Source organism: Bactrocera neohumeralis, chromosome 5 (genome assembly GCF_024586455.1).
Source record: "Bactrocera neohumeralis isolate Rockhampton chromosome 5, APGP_CSIRO_Bneo_wtdbg2-racon-allhic-juicebox.fasta_v2, whole genome shotgun sequence".
Classification (NCBI taxonomy): Eukaryota; Metazoa; Arthropoda; class Insecta; order Diptera; family Tephritidae; genus Bactrocera; species Bactrocera neohumeralis.
The window spans coordinates 72,110,448-72,134,529 of NC_065922.1; the positions used below are offsets into that span (position 1 = coordinate 72,110,448).

The 24,082-nt window shown below is 39.4% G+C and overlaps 6 protein-coding genes across 7 annotated transcripts; 3 read left to right on the forward strand and 3 right to left on the reverse strand.

Annotated features, from left to right (window-relative positions):
* Positions 1–3,228: 3,228 nt before the first annotated feature.
* On the forward strand, positions 3,229–5,193 carry LOC126758207 (vanin-like protein 1). Its single transcript, XM_050472325.1, has 3 exons — positions 3,229–3,332; positions 3,426–4,777; positions 4,838–5,193. The coding sequence occupies exons 1-3, from the start codon at positions 3,264–3,266 to the stop codon at positions 5,052–5,054; spliced, it is 1,638 nt and encodes a 545-aa protein (XP_050328282.1). The 5' UTR covers positions 3,229–3,263; the 3' UTR covers positions 5,055–5,193.
* Positions 5,194–7,121: 1,928 nt separating this feature from the next.
* On the forward strand, positions 7,122–13,096 carry LOC126759362 (vanin-like protein 1). Its single transcript, XM_050474098.1, has 4 exons — positions 7,122–7,196; positions 7,336–8,687; positions 8,752–8,908; positions 13,076–13,096. Exons 1-4 carry the CDS (start codon positions 7,122–7,124, stop codon positions 13,094–13,096), a joined length of 1,605 nt encoding a protein of 534 aa, XP_050330055.1.
* Positions 13,097–14,079: 983 nt separating this feature from the next.
* LOC126758208 (vanin-like protein 1) lies at positions 14,080–16,616 on the reverse strand. Its single transcript, XM_050472326.1, has 4 exons — positions 16,530–16,616; positions 15,831–16,470; positions 14,383–15,127; positions 14,080–14,317 (listed from the first exon to the last, which is right to left on the reverse strand). The coding sequence occupies exons 1-4, from the start codon at positions 16,596–16,598 to the stop codon at positions 14,134–14,136; spliced, it is 1,638 nt and encodes a 545-aa protein (XP_050328283.1). The 5' UTR covers positions 16,599–16,616; the 3' UTR covers positions 14,080–14,133.
* A 1,284-nt stretch (positions 16,617–17,900) lies between these two features.
* On the reverse strand, positions 17,901–20,669 carry LOC126758199 (tRNA (cytosine(34)-C(5))-methyltransferase). The gene is made up of 6 exons (XM_050472318.1): positions 20,460–20,669; positions 19,705–20,400; positions 19,486–19,628; positions 18,458–19,428; positions 18,239–18,388; positions 17,901–18,175 (listed from the first exon to the last, which is right to left on the reverse strand). Exons 1-6 carry the CDS (start codon positions 20,517–20,519, stop codon positions 18,018–18,020), a joined length of 2,178 nt encoding a protein of 725 aa, XP_050328275.1. The 5' UTR covers positions 20,520–20,669; the 3' UTR covers positions 17,901–18,017.
* Positions 20,670–20,907: 238 nt separating this feature from the next.
* Positions 20,908–23,200, forward strand: LOC126758209 (histone acetyltransferase Tip60). 2 transcript variants are annotated; one of them, XM_050472329.1, is made up of 7 exons: positions 20,908–21,061; positions 21,193–21,319; positions 21,387–21,634; positions 21,700–21,978; positions 22,036–22,607; positions 22,664–22,876; positions 23,076–23,200. In XM_050472329.1, coding segments are annotated over exons 1-7 (1,500 nt in total). In that variant the 5' UTR covers positions 20,908–21,001; the 3' UTR covers positions 23,077–23,200. The 2 variants fall into 2 exon arrangements, with proteins under 2 accessions (XP_050328286.1, XP_050328285.1); XM_050472328.1 differs by having other exon boundaries at positions 20,909–21,061; positions 22,664–23,200.
* LOC126758219 (augmin complex subunit dgt4) lies at positions 22,911–23,882 on the reverse strand. The gene has a single exon (XM_050472343.1). It carries the CDS (start codon positions 23,783–23,785, stop codon positions 23,219–23,221), a length of 567 nt encoding a protein of 188 aa, XP_050328300.1. The 5' UTR covers positions 23,786–23,882; the 3' UTR covers positions 22,911–23,218.
* Between the last annotated feature and the right edge of the window lie 200 nt (positions 23,883–24,082).

The following is a 24,082-nucleotide window of genomic DNA, read 5'->3' on the forward strand; positions in this document are numbered from 1 at the left end:
GGGAAAAAAATATTAATAAAAAAATATTTATTTATTCAAAATATATGTATGTATATTAAAATAAAAATAATTTTTTTTTTAATTTTTTTGTTCATTGCAACAAATAAGCCCACTGTGCCTTATTATTTTTTTATTGAAGTAAAATTACCATTTTTTTAATAATTGTTACTACAACATTTTTACATAGTATATTCCATTAAAAATTATTGTTTTAGTATAAAAACAAAAAAAAAATTGTTTAAAAAAATACTTTTGAAAAAAAAAATATTTAAAAAAAATAAATATATATATTTAAAAAAATACTTTTTACTTTTGAAAATATTAAAAAGAAAAATATTTTTTATTATTATTATTTTTTTTAATATTTTTTTTAATTTTAATTATTTTTTTTAAATATTTTTTTTAAATTAAAAAATGATTTATTATTAAAAAAATATTTTTTATTTAAAATGCATATTTTTCATTATTACAAATAAGCCCACTGTGCCAGCGCCGGCAAAATGCAAAGCCAGCCAGTAAAGCAACAGCCTGGCAGCAGCACACATAAAACAAAAACAATAAAACAACACCGCCCGAAAGGGCAAGCGGACGACAAAGGAACTGCTAAAACAACAAATACCACTTAAAAGAGCGAACTCAAACAGCAAGCAAAGCAAACACAGCCACGCTAACGCCAGAAAATATGCTAAGCAAACAAGCACACACACATACGTACATATGTATAGACGCGTGAGCCACGTAAAAGAGAGCATGTGGAAACATATGACAAGTAGATATGTATTAAAGGTGTATATATGAGTAATACATATACATGTACATAAAAGATATATGCGTGTGAATAAATGTGCTTTGCCTGGCTACCTGTTGGAAATTCGCTATTTTCCCCCCAAAGTAGCACAACAAACTGGGATTTCAATAGCGAAAAAAAATGTAACGGAAATAAGAACTAGTACATGTAGGCAACCAAATTACATATGTTTGACGTCCGGCGTGCGCTAAGGCGATGTGTCGGCCAACACAAGACCTAGCCAGCCCAAACGTCGAACAACAATTGGCGCCAGCGTACGACAGTGCGGCTAAGTGACCAACCGGACAGCTAACGGCACACGGCCAGCAGTGGCGGCTGTCGCCCATGTGTCAATGCTGGAAAGTCTACAAAAAGCTTCCAGTATGAAGAGCGCAAAACTGTTGTTGAGAGCGCTGAGAAAATAACCCTGAAGCCGCGGAGCGCAAGAGCAAAGTACCGTTCGAAAGGCAAATGAATTAGAAAGTTGCGTAAATTTAAGTGTATATTTGTTAGTAACTCTGCTTGACTGCCTGGAGCATCCTTGCTGTCGCAGCGCTGCTGATTTGTGTGCTCTCCCACTCTCCCGCGCTGTAAAGATTTCACATGCATTTTTTATGAACTTGCGGGAAATTTCTACTCGTTTACTTTTTGGATATGTTTTTGTTGTTGTTGACACTGTTGCTTGCCAATGATATACATATGTATATATGGGTATGTGTAGCAATGCATATGTGTTCGTGTGTGTGTATCTCTATTTATGTTTTTATGTTGGTTGTTGGCGAAGTTCTACCTTCAATGTTTGTTTATACGCCGTTGGTCATTAATTATTAAAAAAACAAGAACAAAGTAGCTCACGCCGTCAAATGCTTTGATAACCGTACATACTAGGGCGATAATAAAGCGACCAGGTAGAGATCAGAGCAGCTGTGTACTTGAGTGCACCCTTGAAGGCATCGGTTTATTCACCTTCGGAGGATATAAATAAGAATAAATAGTACACAATCGTGGTCCGAGGTCCAATTTAAATACTCATTAGAAATTTTTCCGTAAAACGGGACGATGTTTGAAGTAATCTAAAGCACGATGCTTGACGATTTCGGAACCGTATCTAGCTTTTTCGAGGTTGCCACTCTACGAGCCTGAGTTAACTAGCTTAAACAGGTCCAGGAGCATTATCGAGCTCACGCCACGACCAGTCATAAGTCAAGTTCTTTGTTTCAAACATTCAACTGTCAAGATTCAACATGTAATTGGAACCATCAAACCCGTTATTTCGAAGCTATCTCCATGCGAATCTAAGTGAACTTTCTTAAAAAGCTCACATATTGTCGATCTAAAGTTGGATCAGTCATAAATAAAGTTCGTTCCACTCAAACCTTCATTGGTAAAGGTTCCAGGTGTAGTTGGAACGATGAAACTAGGCATTTTGAAGCATTTCAAGTTCACAATCTTACAACGGGTCAGTCTTTTCGATTTCAAACCAGATCAGTCACAAGTCAAATTTCTTCCAATCATACCTTCTACTGACAAGATACCACGTTTAATAAGAATCATCAAACCAGCTATTTCGAAGCTATCTCCATGCGAATCCGAGTGAAATATATTAAAAAGCATCAGTCTTTTTGATCTAAAGTTGGATCAGTCATAAGTCAAGTTCGTTTCACTCAGATCTTCATTTGTAAAGATTCCACGTGTCATTGGAGGACAGCAACTAGGTATTTTGAGGCCTTCTCCATGCGAATCCGAGTAAACTGCCTTAAAAAGCGTCAGTCTTTTCGATCTAAAGTTCGTTTCACTCAGACCTTCATCTCTAAAGATTCCATGTGCAATTGGAACGATGAAACTAGGTATTTTGAAGCCATCTCTATGCGAATCCGACTTCACAATCTCAAAAAGTGCCAGTCTTATCGATTTCAAGCCAGATTAGTCATAAGTTAAGTTCCTTAAACTCAGACTTTGAACTGCAAAGAATCCGAATAAACTATCTGAAATAGTGTCAGTATCGTTGATCTAAAGTTGGATCAGTCACAAGTCAAGTTCGTTCGACTCAAAAATCAACTGTAAAGATTTCGAATGTGGATTGGAACCATGAATTGCCAAGCCAACCAAAACTTGATGTATTTTTATTTCCAGTTTTGCTCTTCTTGAGCTGGGAATAAAAACTTAGGAGCTCAATTACATTTGGAAATATCACCGGTCGTAGAAGCCGCAATACCTACAATAAAATAACGCTGCTAAATGCACTTCAAATACCTCGTTGGCATAATTTACTCTATTTGACAAAAACAAATCCCATTGGCCCATTAAAAATGGCAATTAAAGTCTTTGATAATAATCTCAATATTAAAATACTGATAAGATTAAGAAAGATTTTATGGCGGTTTTACATCAAATTTGATTTAAAAGGCGCAACGCTTGGATAATTAGTATATAAACGAAACAACCGTCGCGCGGCAACACCGGAAAACTAAGCAGGATGCGTACAGTGCAAAGTTTGATATTGCTTTTCTTGGCAATCGTCATAGGACCGCAACAAACTTGGCAGGTATTTATAGTTTAGGAAACAGAAGAAGCAAAACGAGCTAGCTTCAGCTTTTGTCATCTTTCCTGTTCACCATTCTACTTCTACATTTTGCAGCTCTCGTTACCCACCGATCCCACCTATCAAGCTGGCGTGGTCGAATACATGCCCGGTGTGGGCAAAGGCAAATCTAAGGTACATGAAAGCCTCAAGCGCATGAAAGAGGTCATCGAATCCGATGGCACACGCGATTTGGATATACTAGTCTTTCCCGAGTTCGTGCTGAATGACGGCACGTTCCGCACATTTGTGCCTGATCCGCAGCTTGCGATTTCACCCTGTGAAATACCCAATTATGATCACTTTCTAACGGAACTTTCATGCGCCGCACGTTCGCGTCAACTATATTTGGTGGTCAATTTGGTAGAGAAAGTTTTTTGTGCCAACGATACCACAACGGTTGGACGTTGTGATGCCAGTGGCTTAAACAGTTACAATACCAATGTGGTGTTCGATCGGCAAGGACGTGTCATATCGCGCTATCGCAAGTCACACCTCTACCGCTACGAATGGTACGATATGAAAGTATTGCCACAATTGGAACATGCTACTTTCACCACAGATTTCGGCGTGACTTTTGGCCACTTTATATGCTTTGATATGCTCTATTGGGACCCAGCCGCAGTATTGGTGAAGGAGCAAGGCATTACAGATATTATCTATACAACTTATTGGTTCAGTGAGCTGCCCTTCCTCACAGCCGTGCAGTTGCAAGAAGGTTGGGCGTTCGGTAACGATGTCAACTTACTTGCAGCTGATGCCAGCAAGCCCAGTGGACAAAATACCGGTTCGGGTATTTATGCTGGACGCTTGGGTCGCCTAGTAGCAGCCATTTATGAAGAACCCACCACACAGCTGCTCACTGCGAGCGTGCCTAAACGCGCCTATCGTCAAAACTATCAAGCGGCACCTGTTATACAGCCCAACTTTGTGCCGGAAGTCGTCACACCGCGTTTCACCAAACTCGACCTGCTCCGCGACTACAATGTGGACATCTTTAAGACTCAGTTGCTGCCCGCCGACTTCACCACAGTGAATGAAAGTTTATGCTACGATGGTCAGTTCTGCTGTCATTTTCAGGCCGCACGCGTCATTGTGAGTAACGCGAATACTTACGCGGCTTACCGCTATCGGCTCGCAGCATACAGCGGCTCGCGCGCCACACATCAACGTGTCGATCCGGCGGCGTTGAAGGTGTGCGCAGTAATCGCCTGCACCAATGCGGATTTGTACAGCTGTGGTCGCATCTTCCCAGCCGGCGTCACAGTTGGCAATAAATACTACTTTAGCGCTTTGAATGTAAGCGCTGCTTTCCCGCATGCGCCGCGACGTCTCATTATGCCGTCTAGTGTGGATGGCAGCATCATGCCGCTGCCGGTGCACACCTATGAGTGGCAGGAGTTTGAGAGGTAGTTTTTGCATATGCGTTCAAGTAAAATAATTATTAATTTTTTTTCAAATACGCGTAGCAACAATACTACGGCGATCTCCATAAGTTTGACTTATCCGAAACTGGATATACTGACCTTCGGCATTTGGGGTAATTACTATTCGACTGAGGTGAGCACGCATAACTTCGATCCGGTGTGGCAGCCTGTGCATGGTTCTCATTCTGACGCTTCACAGCTTGTTGGAGTCAAGCTTTTAACCGTCTCTTTGTTATTGGCTTTTATGAAGTTTTTCTAGGTTAAGCGTTTTACATATTGTTCACTTAAAGTCTGGGCCAATCTTTAGTTGGTTTTAAGGAACTGACGGCAAAAGATAGACCGCTAGTTCATGTCGCACTGATGGGTTAATAAAAAATAGAATTTTTGAATTCTCTTTATACAGGTTGAGTTATAGGTTTCTAATATTGTGTTTGTATCTGAACAGAAGGAAACATTGGAGACATCATAATATATGTATACATATATATGTTTATATGGTATATAGATTAGGTTAAACTGCTGGGCCAATAAGCCACGTATAGACCAGTTTTGGCCCTTTGCGATATCATATGAAGTTCAGTGCCTAGGTCCAAGAGAATTAGTAATCCTTTCGGATGCCTGCACTTGACGCGAATTTTAACAGACTCTGCGGCCTCACTATCGATACCTCCTCCAGCGTATCATACCGTGGGGACCCCAGATGCTTACAGTGTAGTCTTTCCAATGCGGGAGAAGCGCACAAGAGATGCTCCTGTTGCCCTGCTCTAAACATTTCCTGCAGTTTTCTCGATCTGTCAGCCACATTCTGCGGGCGTGTGTCGCCACCAGACACTAACCAGTTAGTATTCCGTTCATGTTCCAACAGTCTCTTCTATCGAGTGCCAATAGCAATTTTGTGCACCTCCGATCTGCCGTTTTGCACATGATTTTTGCAGTCTGGCACCCATGCAGCTTGTTCCATCGGGATTTGATTTTCTTTACCATGCTTCTGTCAAAATCGTCGTAAAGACAATGCATGGGTTTCCCAATGTTGATCACGTTTTCGAATGCCAGCCGTACAGCATTCTTAACAATCTTGTCCACTAACTCATTGCCTTCCATGCCTTTGTAGCCTGGCACCCGGTAGTAGTGAAGTTGCTTACTTCTGGCAACACTTTCCACTGTTGCCCTGCTTATCCAGACACTTCTGGCGGATATGCGATACGAGGTTACTGTCTTGATTGCTGCTGGACTGTCTACGTACATGTTCACTCTGGAAATGCCAGCAGGTGCCTTAGAGGCCAGCTCCGCTGCTTTCGCAAGAGCAAAGACCTCAGCCTGAAATATACTACATTGGTCAACTTAAAAGGTTGCCTTATGTCTAACTTTGGACAGGCATAAGTTATAGAAATGATTAGCATTACGAGCGGCGTCGATATAGCCGTCTGCCCATTTGTCTTTATCTCTGTCTGTATATACGCGAGTTAGTCACTTAGTTTGTGAGATATCGAACTGAAATTTCTTTTTCACGTCACGTCTTTTTCTCTCCAAGAAGTTGCTTATACATTAGTTGTATGTCGGTTCGAACGATTATGAGGTATAGCCGCCATACAATCTAACCGATCAAAATCAAGTTCTTGTACGGCTAATTTTCTTTTAAGATATCTTTATTAAATTTACCATAGATTACTACCCTAGGGACCGCTACAACCCTTTTTTTATCAAAATACTAATAATAATCTTTTTTTTTATTTTTTCTACTTTTATATTTGCATATTTTAACATTTTATTGCCTTTACCTTACCTTAAACAATTTTTTATTATTTTATGTATTTTTTATTCACGTTTTATTTACTTTTTTAACCATTCACAAACAAACCAACCCACTTTCAGTTAAAACAAATATCTTAAACGTTCAGCAAAGGGCAATTGCTAGCATTTCGCAATATTTTTTATTGTCAGTGTCATATTTACCACGATTATAAAACATATGGCAATAAAAGAAAGCAAATAGCTCATGCTTTAAGATTTACATAAGATAAGAGTTCAGGAGTGAGTTCTGGGTGAAAAAACAAAAGCAACACAGCTTATGTTCATGTGTGCGAAGACTTCTTTTCAGCATCATGGCGCTAAAAAAAGACTAAAAATCAATATTTAGGTCGCTAAATTATTGAGTTAAGTTTTTTCACTTTCGCTTGTCTACTAAATGGGCCCTTGACTGCAATTTTTTTTTTGCAATTTTGCAAAGTCAATGGACAGTATGAACAAATCGTATTTTCTTTAATATAAGCACATGAGCTGCTATGTACATTAGTATCAGTCGCCTTTCAGAGTATAACAATTAATGATGGGCATTCACGAGCTGCGTTTAAGTTGCGTGTTACTCATACTAGCAATCGTAGGACCTCAGTCAGGCTTACAGGTAATTTTCCATATAAGAAAGTAAAAACTTTGTATGCCAAGTCAAAATTCGCCAACATCTCTCTAAGCTGCCTCATTTTATTTGTCAACCATTCAAGCAAGTCCTGTTTCTTTCTGCTTCCCTCATCTCTATTTTTTAGCACTCATTGCCTACAGATCCCACGTATAATGCCGGTGTGGTTGAATTTATACCACCAGCCGGCGAGGGACAACCGAAAGCCAAAGATGGGCTCAGACGCGTAAAAAACATCATCGAATCGAATCTCACAAGCGGTTTGGACATACTCGTCTTTCCCGAATATGTGCTAAATGACTACTCCCTATTGACGTATGTGCCCGATCCGGCGCTCAATATTACTCCATGTGATGTGCCAAATTACGACTTCATACTCACAGAGTTGTCCTGTGCAGCGCGTTCGCGTCAGTTATATTTGGTGATACATGTGAAGGAAAAGGTCTATTGCGCTAATGATCCGCTACCTGTCGGTCATTGTAATGTGAGTGGCATAAATACGTACAGCGCAAATGTGGTGTTCGACCGGCAGGGGCGCGTCATATCGCGTTACCGTAAGACCAATCTATTTCGTTATGAATGGTATAGCGTGAATGTACTGCCACAACCGCAGCTGGCAACATTTACTACCGATTTCGGTGTGACTTTTGGACATTTTATAGGCTCAGATTTCCTTTTCTGGCAGCCGGCGCAAAGGTTAGTCGCAGAGCTTGGCATAACAGATATCATCTATGCAACACATTGGTTCAATGAACTACCCTTCCTCACAGCCGTGCAACTGCAGGAAGGTTGGTCGTACGCTAACGACGTCAACTTACTCGCGGCAGACGCCAGCGAACCCAGCGGTCAAATCAGCGGTTCTGGTATTTACGCAGGACGGCTGGGACGTCTGAAGGCAGTCATATATGAAGAACCCACCACACAACTGCTCACAGCGAGCGTGCCCAAACACGCCTATCGCCAAAGCTATCAAGCGCCGCCGCTGCCACAGTCCGATTTCGTACCGCAAGTGACCACACCGCGTCTCACCAAACTCGATTTGCAGCGCGACTACAATGTCGACATTTTTAAGACGCAATTATTGGACGCCGAATTCACTGCAGTGAATGCAACCTTGTGTTACGACAATCAGTTCTGCTGTCATTTTGAGGCCACGCGCATACCTATCAGCAGTTCTCGTGTTTATGCAGCGTACCGTTATCGCCTTGCAGCCTACAGCGGCTCACAGGCGACGGTTCAGCGCTTGGAAACGGCTGCGCTAAAGGTGTGCGCCGTGTTCGCTTGCACCAGCGCGGAGTTGCATAGTTGCGGTCGCATCTTTCCAGCTGGCGTCACTGTTGGCAATGCACATTATTTCAGCGCGTTGAATGTGCGCGCCTCATTTCCGCAGGCAGCGCGGCGTCTCATTATGCCGTCTAGTGTGGATGGCAGCATGTTGCCGCTGCCGGTGCATATGTATAAATGGCAGGAGGTGGAAAGGTTGTATGCCACAAAATGTTTTCATATGGAATGTGGTAGTCAGGAGCAATGATTTTATTTTTAGACATAACCTCACTGATGTAACCATTCGTCTGTTGACGCCGAAGCTGGATCTGCTCACTTTCGGCATTTGGAGCAATTACTTTTTGGACAAAGTGAGTCAACACAATTTGGATCCTATATTGCTGTCGGCGCAGCAAAGCAGCGGAGCGGCAACCGCTGTGAGTGGCCTGAAGCTGTTAACGTTGTTGTCTTTAGTCAAGCTATACTTTCAAAATCAGTTTGAAAACGAAATTTGAAAGGGAAAACTTTTTATATTTTTTTTATTATGTTTTTAATATTTTTTGTCCACATTTTTCAAAAGCATTTTTTCAAAAAAAATTTCAAAATTTCTGAAATTCATTTTTTTTCTTATTGAGAGCAAACTACAAATAAGATATTCCTTCCTATATAGCAAAAAATTAAAAATTTCAAAAATTTTTTATATTTTTTTATTACTATTTTTTATTTTTTCATATTTCATAATATAATTTTTTTCATATTTTATAATTTTTTTATTTTCTTGAAATACTTTTTTTTTCAAAATTATAAATATTGTATATTTACTATATACATTATACAAATATACATATGTACATATATAAATTTCAAAACTTTTTTTCAAAATTTACTTTCACAATTTATCATGAAAGTCATATTTTTCTTATTGAGAAAAAACTTAAATTAAAATATTCCTACAAAGCAAAAAAAAATCAAAATTTCAAAAAAATTTGTACATTTTTTTATTACTTTTTTAAATTTTTTTCAGTTTCGAATATTTTATATTTTTTTTTAATTTTCTTCAAATACTTTTTTTATTATTTTTTAATATATTTTTGTCTTATCTAAAATTTCAAACTTTATTTTTCAAAATTTATCTAGGAATGCCAGATTTTTCTTATTAAATGAAAATGAAAAGTATTATATTTATATATGTATTCTACTTTATAATTTAAAATAAGATATTTCTATATAGAAAAAAGTCAAAACTTCAATTTTTTTTTTAAATTTCAACCCTTTTTTTAATTTTTTAATTTTTTTGATTTTTTTTTTTGAATATTTTTAATTTTCTTGCAAACCTTTTTTTCAAAATTATAAATATTTTAATATTGTTTATGTTATACAAATTTCACAATTTATAATTATTTTTATCACCATTTTTTTTAATTTTTTTTTTAATATTTTTCTTAAAAACCCCTTTTTTCAAATTTATAAATATTTTAATATTGTTTATATTAAACATTTTTGTTTTTCAAATCTTGTTTTTTCAAAACTTATCTTAGAAATTCGGATATTTCTTATTAAGAAGAGATTGCAATTTTTTATAAGCTTACATAAAAAATTTATACATTTTTCAAAAAAAAAAATATTTTTTTTCAAAATTTTTTTTTCATTTTCCTAATTTTTATTTTTTTGAAGATTTGTCCAAAATATCTACATAAGTTAACTTTAACATTTTTTTTTAGTTTTTATAATTTAATTTATAGTTTATTCTCTTATACAATTTTTACAAAGAAATATTCATAATATAATTAACACAAAAAAATTTTAAATTTTTAAAATTTAATGGCAGCAATATAGACATATTCTGGGCCAGCTCCAATAGTACATCTATACCACATACTACTCTCAATATTGCTCTCAAAAACAACAACTCATCACAATTGCATAAGCCAAGCAATTAAAAATAACTGTTTCCTTACATCCAACTTACATACATATACATATACATACATACATACATGTACGCATATTGCATTTTCACATTTTCGTAGTTTCAGCAATTTTCGCAGCTCGTTTCGGAGTGTTATGTACTCCTCGCGTCGCCCGCCTCGTAAACGTAAAAACTGCTACAAACTAGCGAAAAAATTTATTAGGTAATTAAATTTTTTTAGTTAATATTCACCTGTACACACACACATATACAAGCTCAAAGCGGAAATTGCACCATGCAACAGTTTCCTGTATGTTGTATGGGCATCCATATGGATGCCAGTATTAAAATGTGATCAAACTGATGCGCACTGCACTGGTCCAAAAACTGATGATATTTGGACCTAAACTACGTCCTATTTTTCAATTGTAATCCATATTTTAGTTGGGTCTTAATGGAAACTGAAGTAGAGAGGACTTTCTTGTGCTATAGATTTTATAAAAATTAGGCATATCCACTATTCGCAATTCAAACCATTAAATTTTTTCTAAATCAGCTTTTGCTCGACGTTTCAAGGCTTGTGATAACTTCTTGTTAAATATAGATCAAAATCGAGGCAATACTAGTATAAAAGTGAGTAGCGTATTATCAGTATTATCTAGATTCCATCTCCATAGTATAACAGTGTTCATTTTCATCAGTTTAAACATCTTTTTTCTCTGACTCGGTTTATTCCAAAATGTTACTTATAAGATAAGATAAGTAGATGAAGATTGCGCGATCTTAGGTCTATAGTGCCCTATCCTATGTCCCAAGGACCCACCTATCCCCAGCATATAGATAAATTACAATATACTGCTAGGTGTTAGTGAGGCGATGTGATCCCTATTTAGAAACATGGATCCAAGGGCCTTTATCCTGGGTCTCCAGTCAATTAGCAGGTATTCTGGGGTTTCAGGCTCCCTGCACAAGAAACTAGGCTCACATTATATAACTGCTTCTTTTTCTTTTACTTGGAAAATCCAACGTCACAAACTCTGCGGTAATTTCTAGATTTCGTCGGCTGAAGACTAATTGGCAACGAGTTCCCATTCTAAACCAAAATTTGTCAACTTCCTAAACCCAAAAATAGTATGTTTCTCTGTTTTTGTTGTTGTAACGGTTATCTTTATATTATGTTTTTATTTGTCTCTCTGTCTTTACCTCTGGCACTACTGGAATTACAGTCGTTTGAGCTGAAACTTTCGAATTAACTGTTTTTACTTCATTATTAACTCTTAAACTTTGAACTGGACCGACTTTCTTAGCTGTTGCAGTCATTTCTTTCTTGTTATCCAGTCCTTGGACAGTAATGTTGGATAGTTCTTTAAAATTAGCATTGAATGTTTGCTTTCTGATTTCTCTACTCATTTCGGAACGTTTTTGATCGGAACTGCTTGAGACGAACTCCTTGCAGCTCGACTGAGTTGCAGTGGTTGTCTCTCGCAACTTTATAAATTAGTTTTGGAACAGAACTGTTTCCAGTTGGGACTCAGTATGGTTCAAAGAGCTGAATTCGATGCACAACTAGACCTCAGCGAGTCTCAGGCTCGACTTTACAGGCTAGTGATTGAGTGGTTTAAATGTGATACAGCTACTCGATGGGTATTCAATGGGTACTTTCGTGTGGTTTCGTCCCGGACAAATAGTATTTTAAATTTCAAATAAATACAAGACAGCCGGTTCCATTCAAGATGGTTCGTGTAAGCAAATCTTCAAAGTTTCTTGGATTTTTACTCTATAAAGGAAAAGATCTCGTGGCAAAAATGAAGGTAGAGAGTTCTGTGTGTCTACTACACTTGGTTACGTATCAATAAGCCAGCAATAACAACTTCCAAAATGAACCTTTAAAAGGCTCGTATTTTTCGAATATTTATACAGTCTTGGTCTTGCTTAAATCTTCACTTCTCTACCGCTGGGTTTACTCACTCGTAAACAACTATATAGCGCATAAACACTTGTGAGTAAATGGAATGGGATTTTTTATTAAATGATTTCGCTGGAAAAAATGTCGGCTCTCGCAGCTTTGCGACGTCTGCTCACTTAACAAGCTTATTTTTTTCCTTTTTCTAGTTCCAACGGTTTATGCTTTTTAGTTGACTAACTTTTGCTAAAATTTTACCTATTTTTTATTGCTATGTTTGTTGTTGTTGACGATTTTGATTTTTTACGATGCTTGAGCGGAAATTGTTCACCGTAGAGGTGATTTAGAAGCAGCTTTGTATGAGTTTGTGCGACAAAGTTGCCAGCTGTTAGGCTGTTCAACATTTCAAGGTTAAATTTCGGCCAACTAACAAGATTAAAAGGGTATATATTGGCGGAGCCGTGAAAACTATGATTTTCCATGCAAAAATAGTGAAATTTTTAAAACGTTTGCAATTGGGTATGTAATCGAATTGGTCACTTTCAAATTTCCAATTTGCCGAATTTTAGTTTACAAAGTTATTCAATGATTTCGATTGGATTTTTTTCGGAAGTTGCCGAGGTTAATATCAATTTATATGAGCACTTGCACTGAGCATAAGATAATTGTGTTAATTTGATTGCCTTCGCACTCCAAAATGGCTCAAGGTCGTCTGATTACTAAACTTTTTTTTTAATACTCTTGGGTCACACAAACCAAAATGTACTTCTAAATCTCCATTATTTACTTCAGGAAGCCAATATGGAGTTGTAAAGCTCTGAAAGATCGAGGAAACCCCAAAATGTTTCTGAAATAAAACAGCGCAGTATATTTTTTTCGAAAACTCGTGACGCCGACTCATCCGATGTTGCCATCATCCATGCCTTTGCACTATGTAGCGACTTGTATAGTTTGCTCTTTGTTCGCTCTGATCCGAGGCTGTTTTTCGAGGGTGATTTTTACTTGACGGAATGTTTCGCCTTCTCACTTTAGCTCGCCTTCCAGAGGAAACTTAGTCAGTGCTCAGTTCCATGAGTACTAAACAGGTGTAACTCATACACCAACCGTTCCATTCAAGCAAAAGCAGCTCTAAGCAGTGGCCACTTCTTTTTCACTGCTTAACTCTCTCCAATTTTTGTTCTCCAACTCACCCGTTGGACATGACTTCGAAGTCCATTTGTGATACTCTGAATACGGGCTCAAGACGTATCTAAAATGGTTGTAGCAATTTTAGAAAGTAGTTAAGACAACTGCTTAACCCGATATCTTATAGGCAAAGTGCAGCTGTCCGAGTTTCTTGCTCTCCACCTAAATCTACTATTGTTGTAGAGCTTAAGATGTGACTGTCTGTTAGTCGTTGCAAATAAAAAGTTTACTTAGAGTGAAATGGATAAAAACTCTCAACTCTAAAAGTATTCGACGCAGTACCCGCCGGGTGCAGCATAGGAAGAGAAAGACCACCACTCCGTTGGAAAGTCTGGGAATCTTCAATTGGTGTCAAACGAATCGCGCTCTGGTTTAAAGAAGAATAGTAGTGATCTTTGACATAAACCAACTCTTTTAGGTATCCTACTGCTTTTTATAACTATACTATATTACGAACTGATGTTAGCCAAGTCCTTGACGCTTTTGAGATCTAAAATATTTTTGAGAAAGAAGGGAGAAAAAGCTTTGTTTTGCTTGATAATTAAAGGGTACTCTTTGTGATTTCACCAACTGCGGATCTGAAGGCTTTTCTAGAGGGAAACACCTCCAGCTTCACTAAAATGTTTTTTTATTGCCAACTTATTTCACACGCTCAACTAAATATTCTATAAATAAAATTGCAAGTTCAACAAAAGTAAAATTAGCAACAAAGTCGAACTCAATGTGGTTGCGCCGTCCTTGTGATGATGATCATATATGGTGTCATCCAAAAAGTAGTTGCCATAAATACCAAAGGTCAGGAGATCCGAACGCGGTTGTAACAAAGTGAGGTTAGCCAGCGTAAAGTTGCTGCGGGAATATAAAATAAATTTCAATTCAGTTTTTCCTTAAACAACTGCGAACCGCAAACCCACCTATGCGCCTGCAGCTGCCACTCGAACTCGTTCACAGGCAGCGGCATTAGCAGATTATTCACGCTCGTTGGTGATAGTAAACACGGACGTTGACGTGTAAAATTGCCCGTTATGCGAATCATATCGAAAATATAACGCGGCACCACCGGCACGCCCTCCTCATAGATGCGTCCACAAGTGTAGAGATGATCGCCAGTGCAAGCGAAGATCGCACACACCGCCAACTCATCGGGTTCGGTATTCAGAAAAGTGCCCATATCACGAAACGCCGCCAAGCGATAGTAATAGCTGACCGTGGTAGCATTGGACAGCGGATTGACATGCATTTCAATATAAAAATTGCAGCATAAATCATTATGGCAGAGTTTTTGCTGCAACGGTCCACTCATATTCGATCTATAGACCAACGGCTGCGTCACATACAGATCAATATCATTGTCACGCGTCACAACAACGCCGGTGAAACGGTCGAGCACGCTCTGACTGCTGTTGTTTGGCTGCGCTTTAAGGTTGCTCTGACTCAACTTGAATATCTTTAAGACCTTTTCGCTGCTGGCATTATGTTTCGGTATCACGCTCAAATGCAGTTTACTTTGCTTCTCGACGCTGGTCATGGTTGCGATGAGCACACCATATTTGCCCGCATAGATGCCTGTGCCACTGCGGCCATTGCTCGGATCGTTTGTACCGGCAACCAGTAGATTCACATTGTTGCTAAATGACCAGGACTGATGTAGTTGGACAGCTGCGTGGAACAGAAGAGGGAGATAGTTGTGGTTAGATTATATAGCATGAGGTGTGGATAAGAATATAAGAAGTGCTAAGAATGTTCAAGCATGGAGATGACCCAGAATTTGTAAGCACAAATTAACAGCGACCACCTTAGCCGTGGAAAATTAAATTCCTAGGAACTCTACGAGAATATTTAATTCTAGTGAAGCCTTGGCAACAGTTGTGTGTTCATCCCGCCGGATCTCACGATGACACAAACACCAGTTCGGCGGAAAAAACTGCAAACTGAAGCTCGAAGAGCTTCAAGCTTCAACAAGCAGAAAATATTAGCGAAGAAACAACAATTTCAACTCCAGTTCCACAAAGTTTTGACATAAATTAGTCAGTCACACCACTATTATAAAATCGAGCTGATGCAGGGAAAGCTGCTGAACTCTAGATCTTGACCGGTTGTTTTTGTAGTTGTTGTTGTAGCGGCAGAAGTCTGCCGAATTGACAGTCCTTGACTGGGCATAAAATCCGTGTGCGTTCCGGTCACGTAGACCCGGCTGTCGTGAGAACGGTCGGCACCTACGGTCGGTTTGCTTACACAGTCCCAATTTCAATATGAACCACGACAGACTATCATCTTTAAATCGCTTATCAGAATAAATCGCTTATCAGAATCTTGAACTAAGTATTAAAGGATACCTACAAGCCAACCTCTCGCAACTCACCTGTCAGGAAAGGCAGCTCCGATTGCCATTTGCTCGGATGCAAAAAGTCTGTAATGCCACGTTGCACCAGCGCTTGCGCCGGCCGCGCATACAGCAGATCCATGCGTGTAAAATGACCGAAAGTCACATTGAAATCGGTGTGGAATATGGCCTCCTCCTCGGGTTGCGACGTATAGTTAAAATACAACCACTCACTGCCGATCAAATTGTACTTGCGATAACGCGAGATCACCACGCCATGACGATCGAACACCACATTCGCATTGTAAATGGCGCAGTTAGCAACCAGATCGCTTACGTTCTGCGTTCGTGTGCAGTTATGCACCTCCACCACATTGATGAGCACATATATGCCCAGCGAACGCGCATAACAGGACATTCTACTGATAATATAATTGTAGTGAGCCTCGTCGGCATTGCAAGTTATCACATCATCACTGGGCGCTGGCACTACTATGGGCGTGTCGCGGTCATTTAGGACATCCTCTGGAAAGACCACAATATCCGGGCGTATGGCAGACGACTCGAGTAGTTCGCCGAATTGGCGCAGACGCTCCTCTGTGCTGGCGGCTGCAGTGATCGTGCGCGCCGGAAACTCAACCACAGCACCGATGTAGTAGTCGGCATCTGGCGGTGTGGGCTGTGGATGTTAGTTAGCAGCTGATTTAAATAATATTAATTGAAGTTGAGCAGTATTACCTCGCCGCTTACAGCCGCATAATAAATGTTGTTGCATACCAAGTAGAGCAGAAATTTAGACAGCCACATTTTTGCTGTTGCGTTCCGACGGACGTCTAGACGTCTGCAACCAGTGCTTTGGAATGGAAATTCACCGAGACCAACCCGGTCACGCTGATATTATCAGCTGTTAACGTTTGTTGTTGTACTTTTTAATTGTCGTGTTGATAATATCGACAGGTTTTATGATGCTCCACGACTTATCAGTCAATTCTCTAAGAACTTATCATGTTTATCAAATACCTTAACAGTGATTTGCGTCTCAGACGGACGTTGGTTGTACGTCATGGCTTATCAGAAGAGTGATGATTTTAGACTTTTGCTGCCTAATCCAAAAAAGACAGCCTAATTTTAGGCGTTACAACAATTCAAACTCATTTAAGCTGGGGTTAGCGAGGAGGAGATCTCTTTCCACGTCTGCCGGTTCTATGGAAATGGAACCGGTTATGTAGGCCCGACTGTTGTGGGAATTTTTATATTCCTGAGATATGGCTGCGCTTTCGAAAGGTATCTACAATTTGAACTTACAGTGTCTCGAGGTTGATAAGTTTATGGAATCCATTGGATCTAGGATTACAAGTAAAGCTAACATAAAGTTGGTACCAACACCTATCCTTGTTGAAATAGGAAAGGTTTTCTCCGTTATCGAAGTTCCTCAGGCTAGTTTAGTACTGGGAGTCCAAAAGTGGAGGACCTTAAGAAAAGGTGCCCAAACTCTCACTTGGAAGAACTGGACATTGTTGTTGTTATTGTTGTAGCACTTTCATAGAACATGTTTGTCGAGATCGCGAGGAAACGTGCGGTTTCGACGGGGACGGACATTAACAGAGCGGCGTGTTAGATGAGTGGAATACATTGGGCATACAAAAAGGTGATTAGAGTCATGCGGGGACTCCTGGAACGCCGGACATATGTATGTATATTTAGTATGTCGGGATTGATTCTGGATATGTAGGATTTTAACCAATAGTCAACCAGAACGAAGTTGCGCGAAGTCACTCCGGATTCGAGGTAGAGCAATTTTCACAACAGCCTGTTCTACGTTACCGGATTTTATCCCGTCGAGGGCTGTTATTTTGGCGATCTAATCCGGTTTGGATCGGTTAAGCGAAGAACCGGGAATTTAAAGCACTTTTGAGTTAAAATTTTTGGACTATTCCCTTCTGGTAGGAAATCTAACCTCACTTTTTTACGCCGTTAGTTCCTTTGAAGCTTCTGTCGGAATTTCAGCCATATAAAGAGTAAATAACTCAAAAGCTTGGGTTTCTAAATGCCAAACTTTCATTACTGATTATTATTTGACCGATTTTACAATGATTTAAAGCGGAATGGTTTATATTCTACATACATCTGTATGTATAGAGCATTTTTATATTTAAAAAATATATGTAAATACCATAACTAAAGCTTAACTTTAATAATAATAAAATTCTGCGCTAGCTAGCTAAATTATTCAGCGACTGGCACAACGTCTGCAACGCCATTAGCAGACACAACCACGTCGTCCTGCTCTATTGCAGGCGCATCTATTGCTTCAACTGCATTCGCTGCGGCCTCCGCAGCTGCAGCAGCCGCAGCCTCCTTAGCCTTCTCGTACTTGTTGACTTCTGCAATATGAAACGTAAATATTATTGATAAGCCGTTACTAAGCAGGCAAATAAGTGACTTACCGAACTTGCTGATGTCAGCGCCCAATAAGCGCAGCACATGCACTGTCTCATTACTGTCCACGTAAGCACGTAAGCTAGAGGAACCGCGCCAGCCCACCAGGAAAAGCGTGAAACGCGCGTCTTCATACTTCAAAATGCAACTGCCAACGCCTGCAACAAAAAAATATGAATCTTTTAAGATGGACCAAGCACTCATTGTAAGTTTTATGTGTTACATACCTAATTCCTTGCAACGTTCTTGCGTTTCCGGCGCTAAATCCAGCGTTGAAGGCGGCTTTGTTGGATCGGTGCAATTGAGCAGCAGTATTAAATCTTCTCTAGAGATCTGTATGCGCCGTATGGCGCCCATAAATGCATTTGTCGTCTGTAAACCCTCCTGCGCCAAGCGGAAGGGATGCATGGTATGACGATTCTCACAGCGCACAAACGTCTTCACACCGGTATTTATAATCTTAATGGCGTCTTCATTCAACAATACCATATCACGTATTGGCTCCGAGCAGTAGTAGATGTTCTTCTTCTTATCGGTGACACAGCGTGTAAGCAGGCAGCGCTTATTGAGCGTGTCGTCAAGCGCAAAGAAGGATTTCAACTCGTCCCAATCAGCGTCTTCTTCCTCGAAGAATATGTATGGATCTTCCTTGTAGCCATGCAGCCGTCGGCGTTTGCGTTGTGGTCCCCACGGCACTGACTTCTCTTCAATAGGTTGGCCGTTTTCATCCAATTTAACTTCCGGTTTGGGCTTTTCAAGCAGTGTCTGCAAGTCATTCTTTTCGAAGGGCAATTGGCGACGCTTTTCGATGACCGCAACGAAGAAACCGCCAGAGTTTTGCAAATGCGGCAGCACACGTAAGCATTTCTCCAAACCGATTTTCGAGATTTGCTCCGTCGGCAATGGAAACATATTCGGACGTATGACCGTGTGGTACTTCTCAGGCACCTCATCGAAACTTGTGAATATTTCATCGACTTGCTTGGTGGCGAGCTTCCAACTCGTCATGCCCGGTTTAAACTTTAAGCCGGGCACCAAATGTGCGGCGTCTACTATCTCTAGCGCACCATCAGCGTCAGCTATTATACGCTGCAGCACAGCTTCATTTTCAATGGGATTTAGCGAGCATGTGGAGTACACCAAACGACCGCCGACATTGAGCATTTCAGCGCCACGCCTTGTTATGCGATACTGTATGCTAAAAATGTGTATTTTAAATTTTCGTTTAAAATCGAAAATTATTTTCCAAGCTTACCCATGCAAGTTGTAAGCCTGCGCCAAATTCCATTTCGTCCAGATATCGGGGTTCTTGCGTAGTGTGCCATCGCCCGAGCATGGCACATCACATAGAATCTTATCAAACTTCAAAATTGATTTACTGCCATCTGCGCCCGTTTGCTGTAAACATAAAATATTGATATACAAATTCATTTTTTTTTTAATCGTTTATTTTTGCACTTTTCGTTCTACGTACCAATAAATTTGGATAGAAACTGCTGTCATGATTTGTCACCAGAAAGCACGGCGAATTCAATCTTTTCGCTTGATGCACCAACATATAACACCGATTGTTATCGACATCGTTGGCTACGACAAAACCCGGTGGTATCTTATGCTTTTCCGGCGCACTATGTAGCGCCTCAATCAGTTGTGCCGTCTTTGAGCCCGGCGCAGCACACATATCTAGAACTTTGTCGGTGGGTTGCACATCTAACACAAGCGGCGGTATCATAGACACAGCTTCCTGGCGACTTATGCTACCGGCATTCGTTTCGGTTATCAGAAAATTGTGCAAACGGAACAGCGGTTCCGAGCGACGTATATCTTTACGCGTCAATTGCAGTTGATATGCCAAGCCATCTGGATACCAAGGTAGACGTTGTGGGCGTTCCACTTCTTCTTTCGCTATGCCATGCAATTCAGCGACACTGCTCACATAATCAGCAAACAAGTCGCTCTCGATTATGTCAAGCAATGCTTTTGCCTCACCACGAAAGCCGGTTACACGGAATGTAACAGGTAAATTATCACGTATCTTAGCGAGAAATTCTTGCCATTCCGCTTCGTCCGCACATATATTTTGCAGCTGATAGTACTTAATGAAAGCTTCATTATCACGTTTGATATCCTCATAGGGCTCTTGGCGTACTGGTCGCGGATCGACTCCTTGCTATTTAATGAGATGTAATTCTACTGTAAGGGCTAACTCGAAATCAATAGTTTACTTACGTTCTCGCGCTTTTGACGTTTTTTCGCTGCAAAAGGGTTTGATTTTCTGTTACGACCCATTTTTCTTTAAATCGGAAATGCTTTCTATTTTGTTAATAAAATATTTTAGTATTTAAAAAAATTGTTTTAAAATTGGTTTGCTGCAAAGCCAAGAGATTGAACCGTGAGCGGAGAAAACGTAAACACGTGTCTACTAAATGAAGGCATCTCTGTCGTTGCGCACAGCTGTTAACTGGGGTGATGCCGGAGTAGCTATTATCAAAAACAAGTGAAAAATTGCTTTTAATTTTAAAAGAAGTGTAGTATTATTAAAAAGGTGATAAATTACACCGTTTTTGTCTACAATGTTGAAATGTGTTTAAATATGCAAGTGTGTGTAAAATAAATATAATAAAGTTACTTGATCGTTTTCAAGGCACAGCTGTTGGTTTACTGTTGTGAATGGTCAACTAAAAAATAAGAAGCATTGTGAAAACTTAAATATAATTGTAAACAAATTGTTTTTCAATTCGTACAAATAATTCGATTCTGCGTTGTTAAGAATGAAAATAACACAAAAAATTGAGTTCGATGAAGATGTATCATCGATTTGTGAGTCCACGGTGAGTTAATGTGGCAACAAAATAATAAGCACTACAGCGAACGAGTGATGGATGCAATTGGCTACGAACTTCTATATAACTGAATTTGTATGTAGAATGAAGGTGCTACATGGCTTATTTTTCAATTTTAGGCCGCACTTACCGAAGGATGCCGATTACCCGTGCGTATGCACAAGACTGAAGATTGGCCACTCGCGGAAGTTGTGAGCATTAAAGACCATGATGGCAAACGACAGTTCTACGTGCACTACGTCGATTGTAATGAAATTATGGAATAATTAATAACAAAGAGTGCAGTTTAGTAAATAATACATATATGTTTCAGTTAATAAACGTCTTGATGAATGGGTTACAGAGGAGGACGTTGATACACGCAAAGTGCAATTTCCAAGGCGTGACGGTACGCAGACCGGTGCCAGCACTGGCGTAACTACACCAAAAAAACATCATTCGTCGGTGCCAGGTAGCGTTTCAAGACCTACTTCGCCACAACCTGCAGTAAGCAATGAAATGGTTAATGGTAATGCTGTGCTGGCGGCTGCACTACAGAAAAAAATTAACCGTAAAAGAAAGGTGCTAACTAAAAATTAATAAGCTATAAAGCTTCAAATTAACGGTTTAAGGTATTTTCAATATAGTTCAATGCTGTGCCTGCCCCACCGGCAGTAGTAGTACCTGAGACCCCCCCGCCCGTTATAGTACCCGCACCAGTAATACCAGCTGTAGTAGTACCCACAACTCCGGCACCAGTAACTGTGGTTGAAGAAGCTTCACAAGATGGTAAAACCGCAACACCACGCCAGTCTGGTAGCATGGTCATACATCAGGATGATGTAGTGACGCGTATGAAAAATGTTGAAATGATAGAATTGGGTAAACATCGTATTAAACCCTGGTATTTCTCACCGTACCCGCAGGTAATAAATTTCCTTCAATTTTTGCTTAAAGCAAAACAAATAACACTTTTCGATTAGGAATTATGTCAAATGCCTTGTATCTACATCTGTGAGTTCTGCCTGAAATATCGTAAAAGTCGTAAATGTTTGGAGCGGCATTTAGTCAAATGTAATCTACGACATCCACCCGGTAATGAAATATATCGCAAACACACAATTTCCTTTTTCGAAATTGATGGTCGTAAAAACAAAGTGTATGCGCAGAATTTATGTCTGCTGGCCAAACTGTTTCTAGATCATAAAACACTTTATTATGACACGGATCCATTCCTTTTCTATGTTATGACAGAATTCGATTCACGTGGTTTTCATATAGTTGGCTATTTCTCAAAAGAAAAAGAGAGTACTGAAGACTACAACGTAGCTTGTATACTGACTATGCCTCCATATCAACGCAAAGGCTATGGCAAGCTGTTAATTGAATTTAGCTACGAACTGTCGAAGTTTGAGGGAAAAACTGGTTCGCCGGAAAAACCTTTATCAGATTTAGGTCTACTGTCGTATCGTTCATATTGGGCACAAACGATTTTGGAGATATTTATTAGCCAAAAGCCAAACAGTGATGGCGAAAAACCCACCATTACCATCAAGTATAAATTAAATTTCTTAGTGTTTTACATAAATTATATTTATTTATCTCTCCCAGCGATATCTGTGAATGCACTTCCATCAAAAAAGAGGATGTTATATCTACATTACAAAATTTAAATCTAATCAACTATTACAAGGGACAGTATATCGTTTGTATAAGTCGCGACATCATTGATCAACATAAGAAAGCCATGGATAAACGCAAAATACGCATTGACTCGAAATGCCTACATTGGACGCCTAAAGATTGGTCTAAGCGCTCCAAGTGGTAAATCTTAAGCATATTAAATTTCAAGTTGCAATTTCTTTAGTTAGTACAAACATTACGATACATATATACACAAATAATTTTAAACAAAAATACTGAATTCAACCATATGCGCTTTAGTTACCCTAATACCAAATTATATGATGATTTTCCCCGCCTTTATTTATTCTCTTTTCCGCTCCACCGATAAAAATGATAGAAACTATGATTGAAATGCGCACGTTCAATATGTCATCCTTCCACCAATCAAACATACCATGCTAATCAGCACGCTACTAATAAAGTGCAGCCATCGAATTACTATTCGGTGGCTAAATAATGCAATTTCGGTGTGTTTTTATTTCAACTTCTATTGCCAACTTCTTCAACAAAGTAGTCAAGACTTTGCAATGTAGCCGTCTCAATAGTGGCCTCCACAGTTTCGGTTGAGGATTGTACTGCACGCACAGTTGCTTTACTTTCGGCTAATTCGTGGCTTAATTGTTTCAGTTTCTCGTGTGCTTTACAAGCTTCCAACTTATCCTTGCACTCTTTGACTGCATTTTCACTAATCGTCTCCACAACATCGCCAGTAGCCAATTTTTGTGTAATGGCTATTATATCTTTATCCGCGGCAGCTATTTTATCAAAAGGCAAGTGGTTATCAGCTAACAGCGCGCAACGTGTTGCTGCCAATGTTGTGAGTTTTACATATTTAGCGTATAATTGTAAATATTCCTCCTTAACTTCCAAGTACTGTCGTGTTTTTTCGTCCACTTGGCGCTTGATGTTAAGCTCATCGTCCCGAAAGCGACGTAAAGTTTCTAAATAGAGTAGATATTGTATATCCTCTGTGCCGCTGGCAGAGCCGTTCGGCGATATGGAGCACGCACTAGTGGAGGATGTAGGAGTTGTGGTATTCGCAGACATTTAGTTGGATGTATATTTAAAATGTAACAGTTTGATTAAAATTCACTCCAAAAATTAATCAGCCTATTCAATTTACCGTATGCTTCTTCTATTGGATAATTCTTCTTCTTTCATTTTTATATTCACCACTAGTGCTTTATAATAACCAAAGTGTTTTATAATTTAATTTGCAAAAAACATTGTACTTTATTTTGGTAAATATTCAGGAGAATGTCTTTTCCGAAAACATGCACCAGTTTTTCTTTATCTTACTCAATAAAAGTATAAATCGCAAAATAAAGTGTAATTTCATCAGCA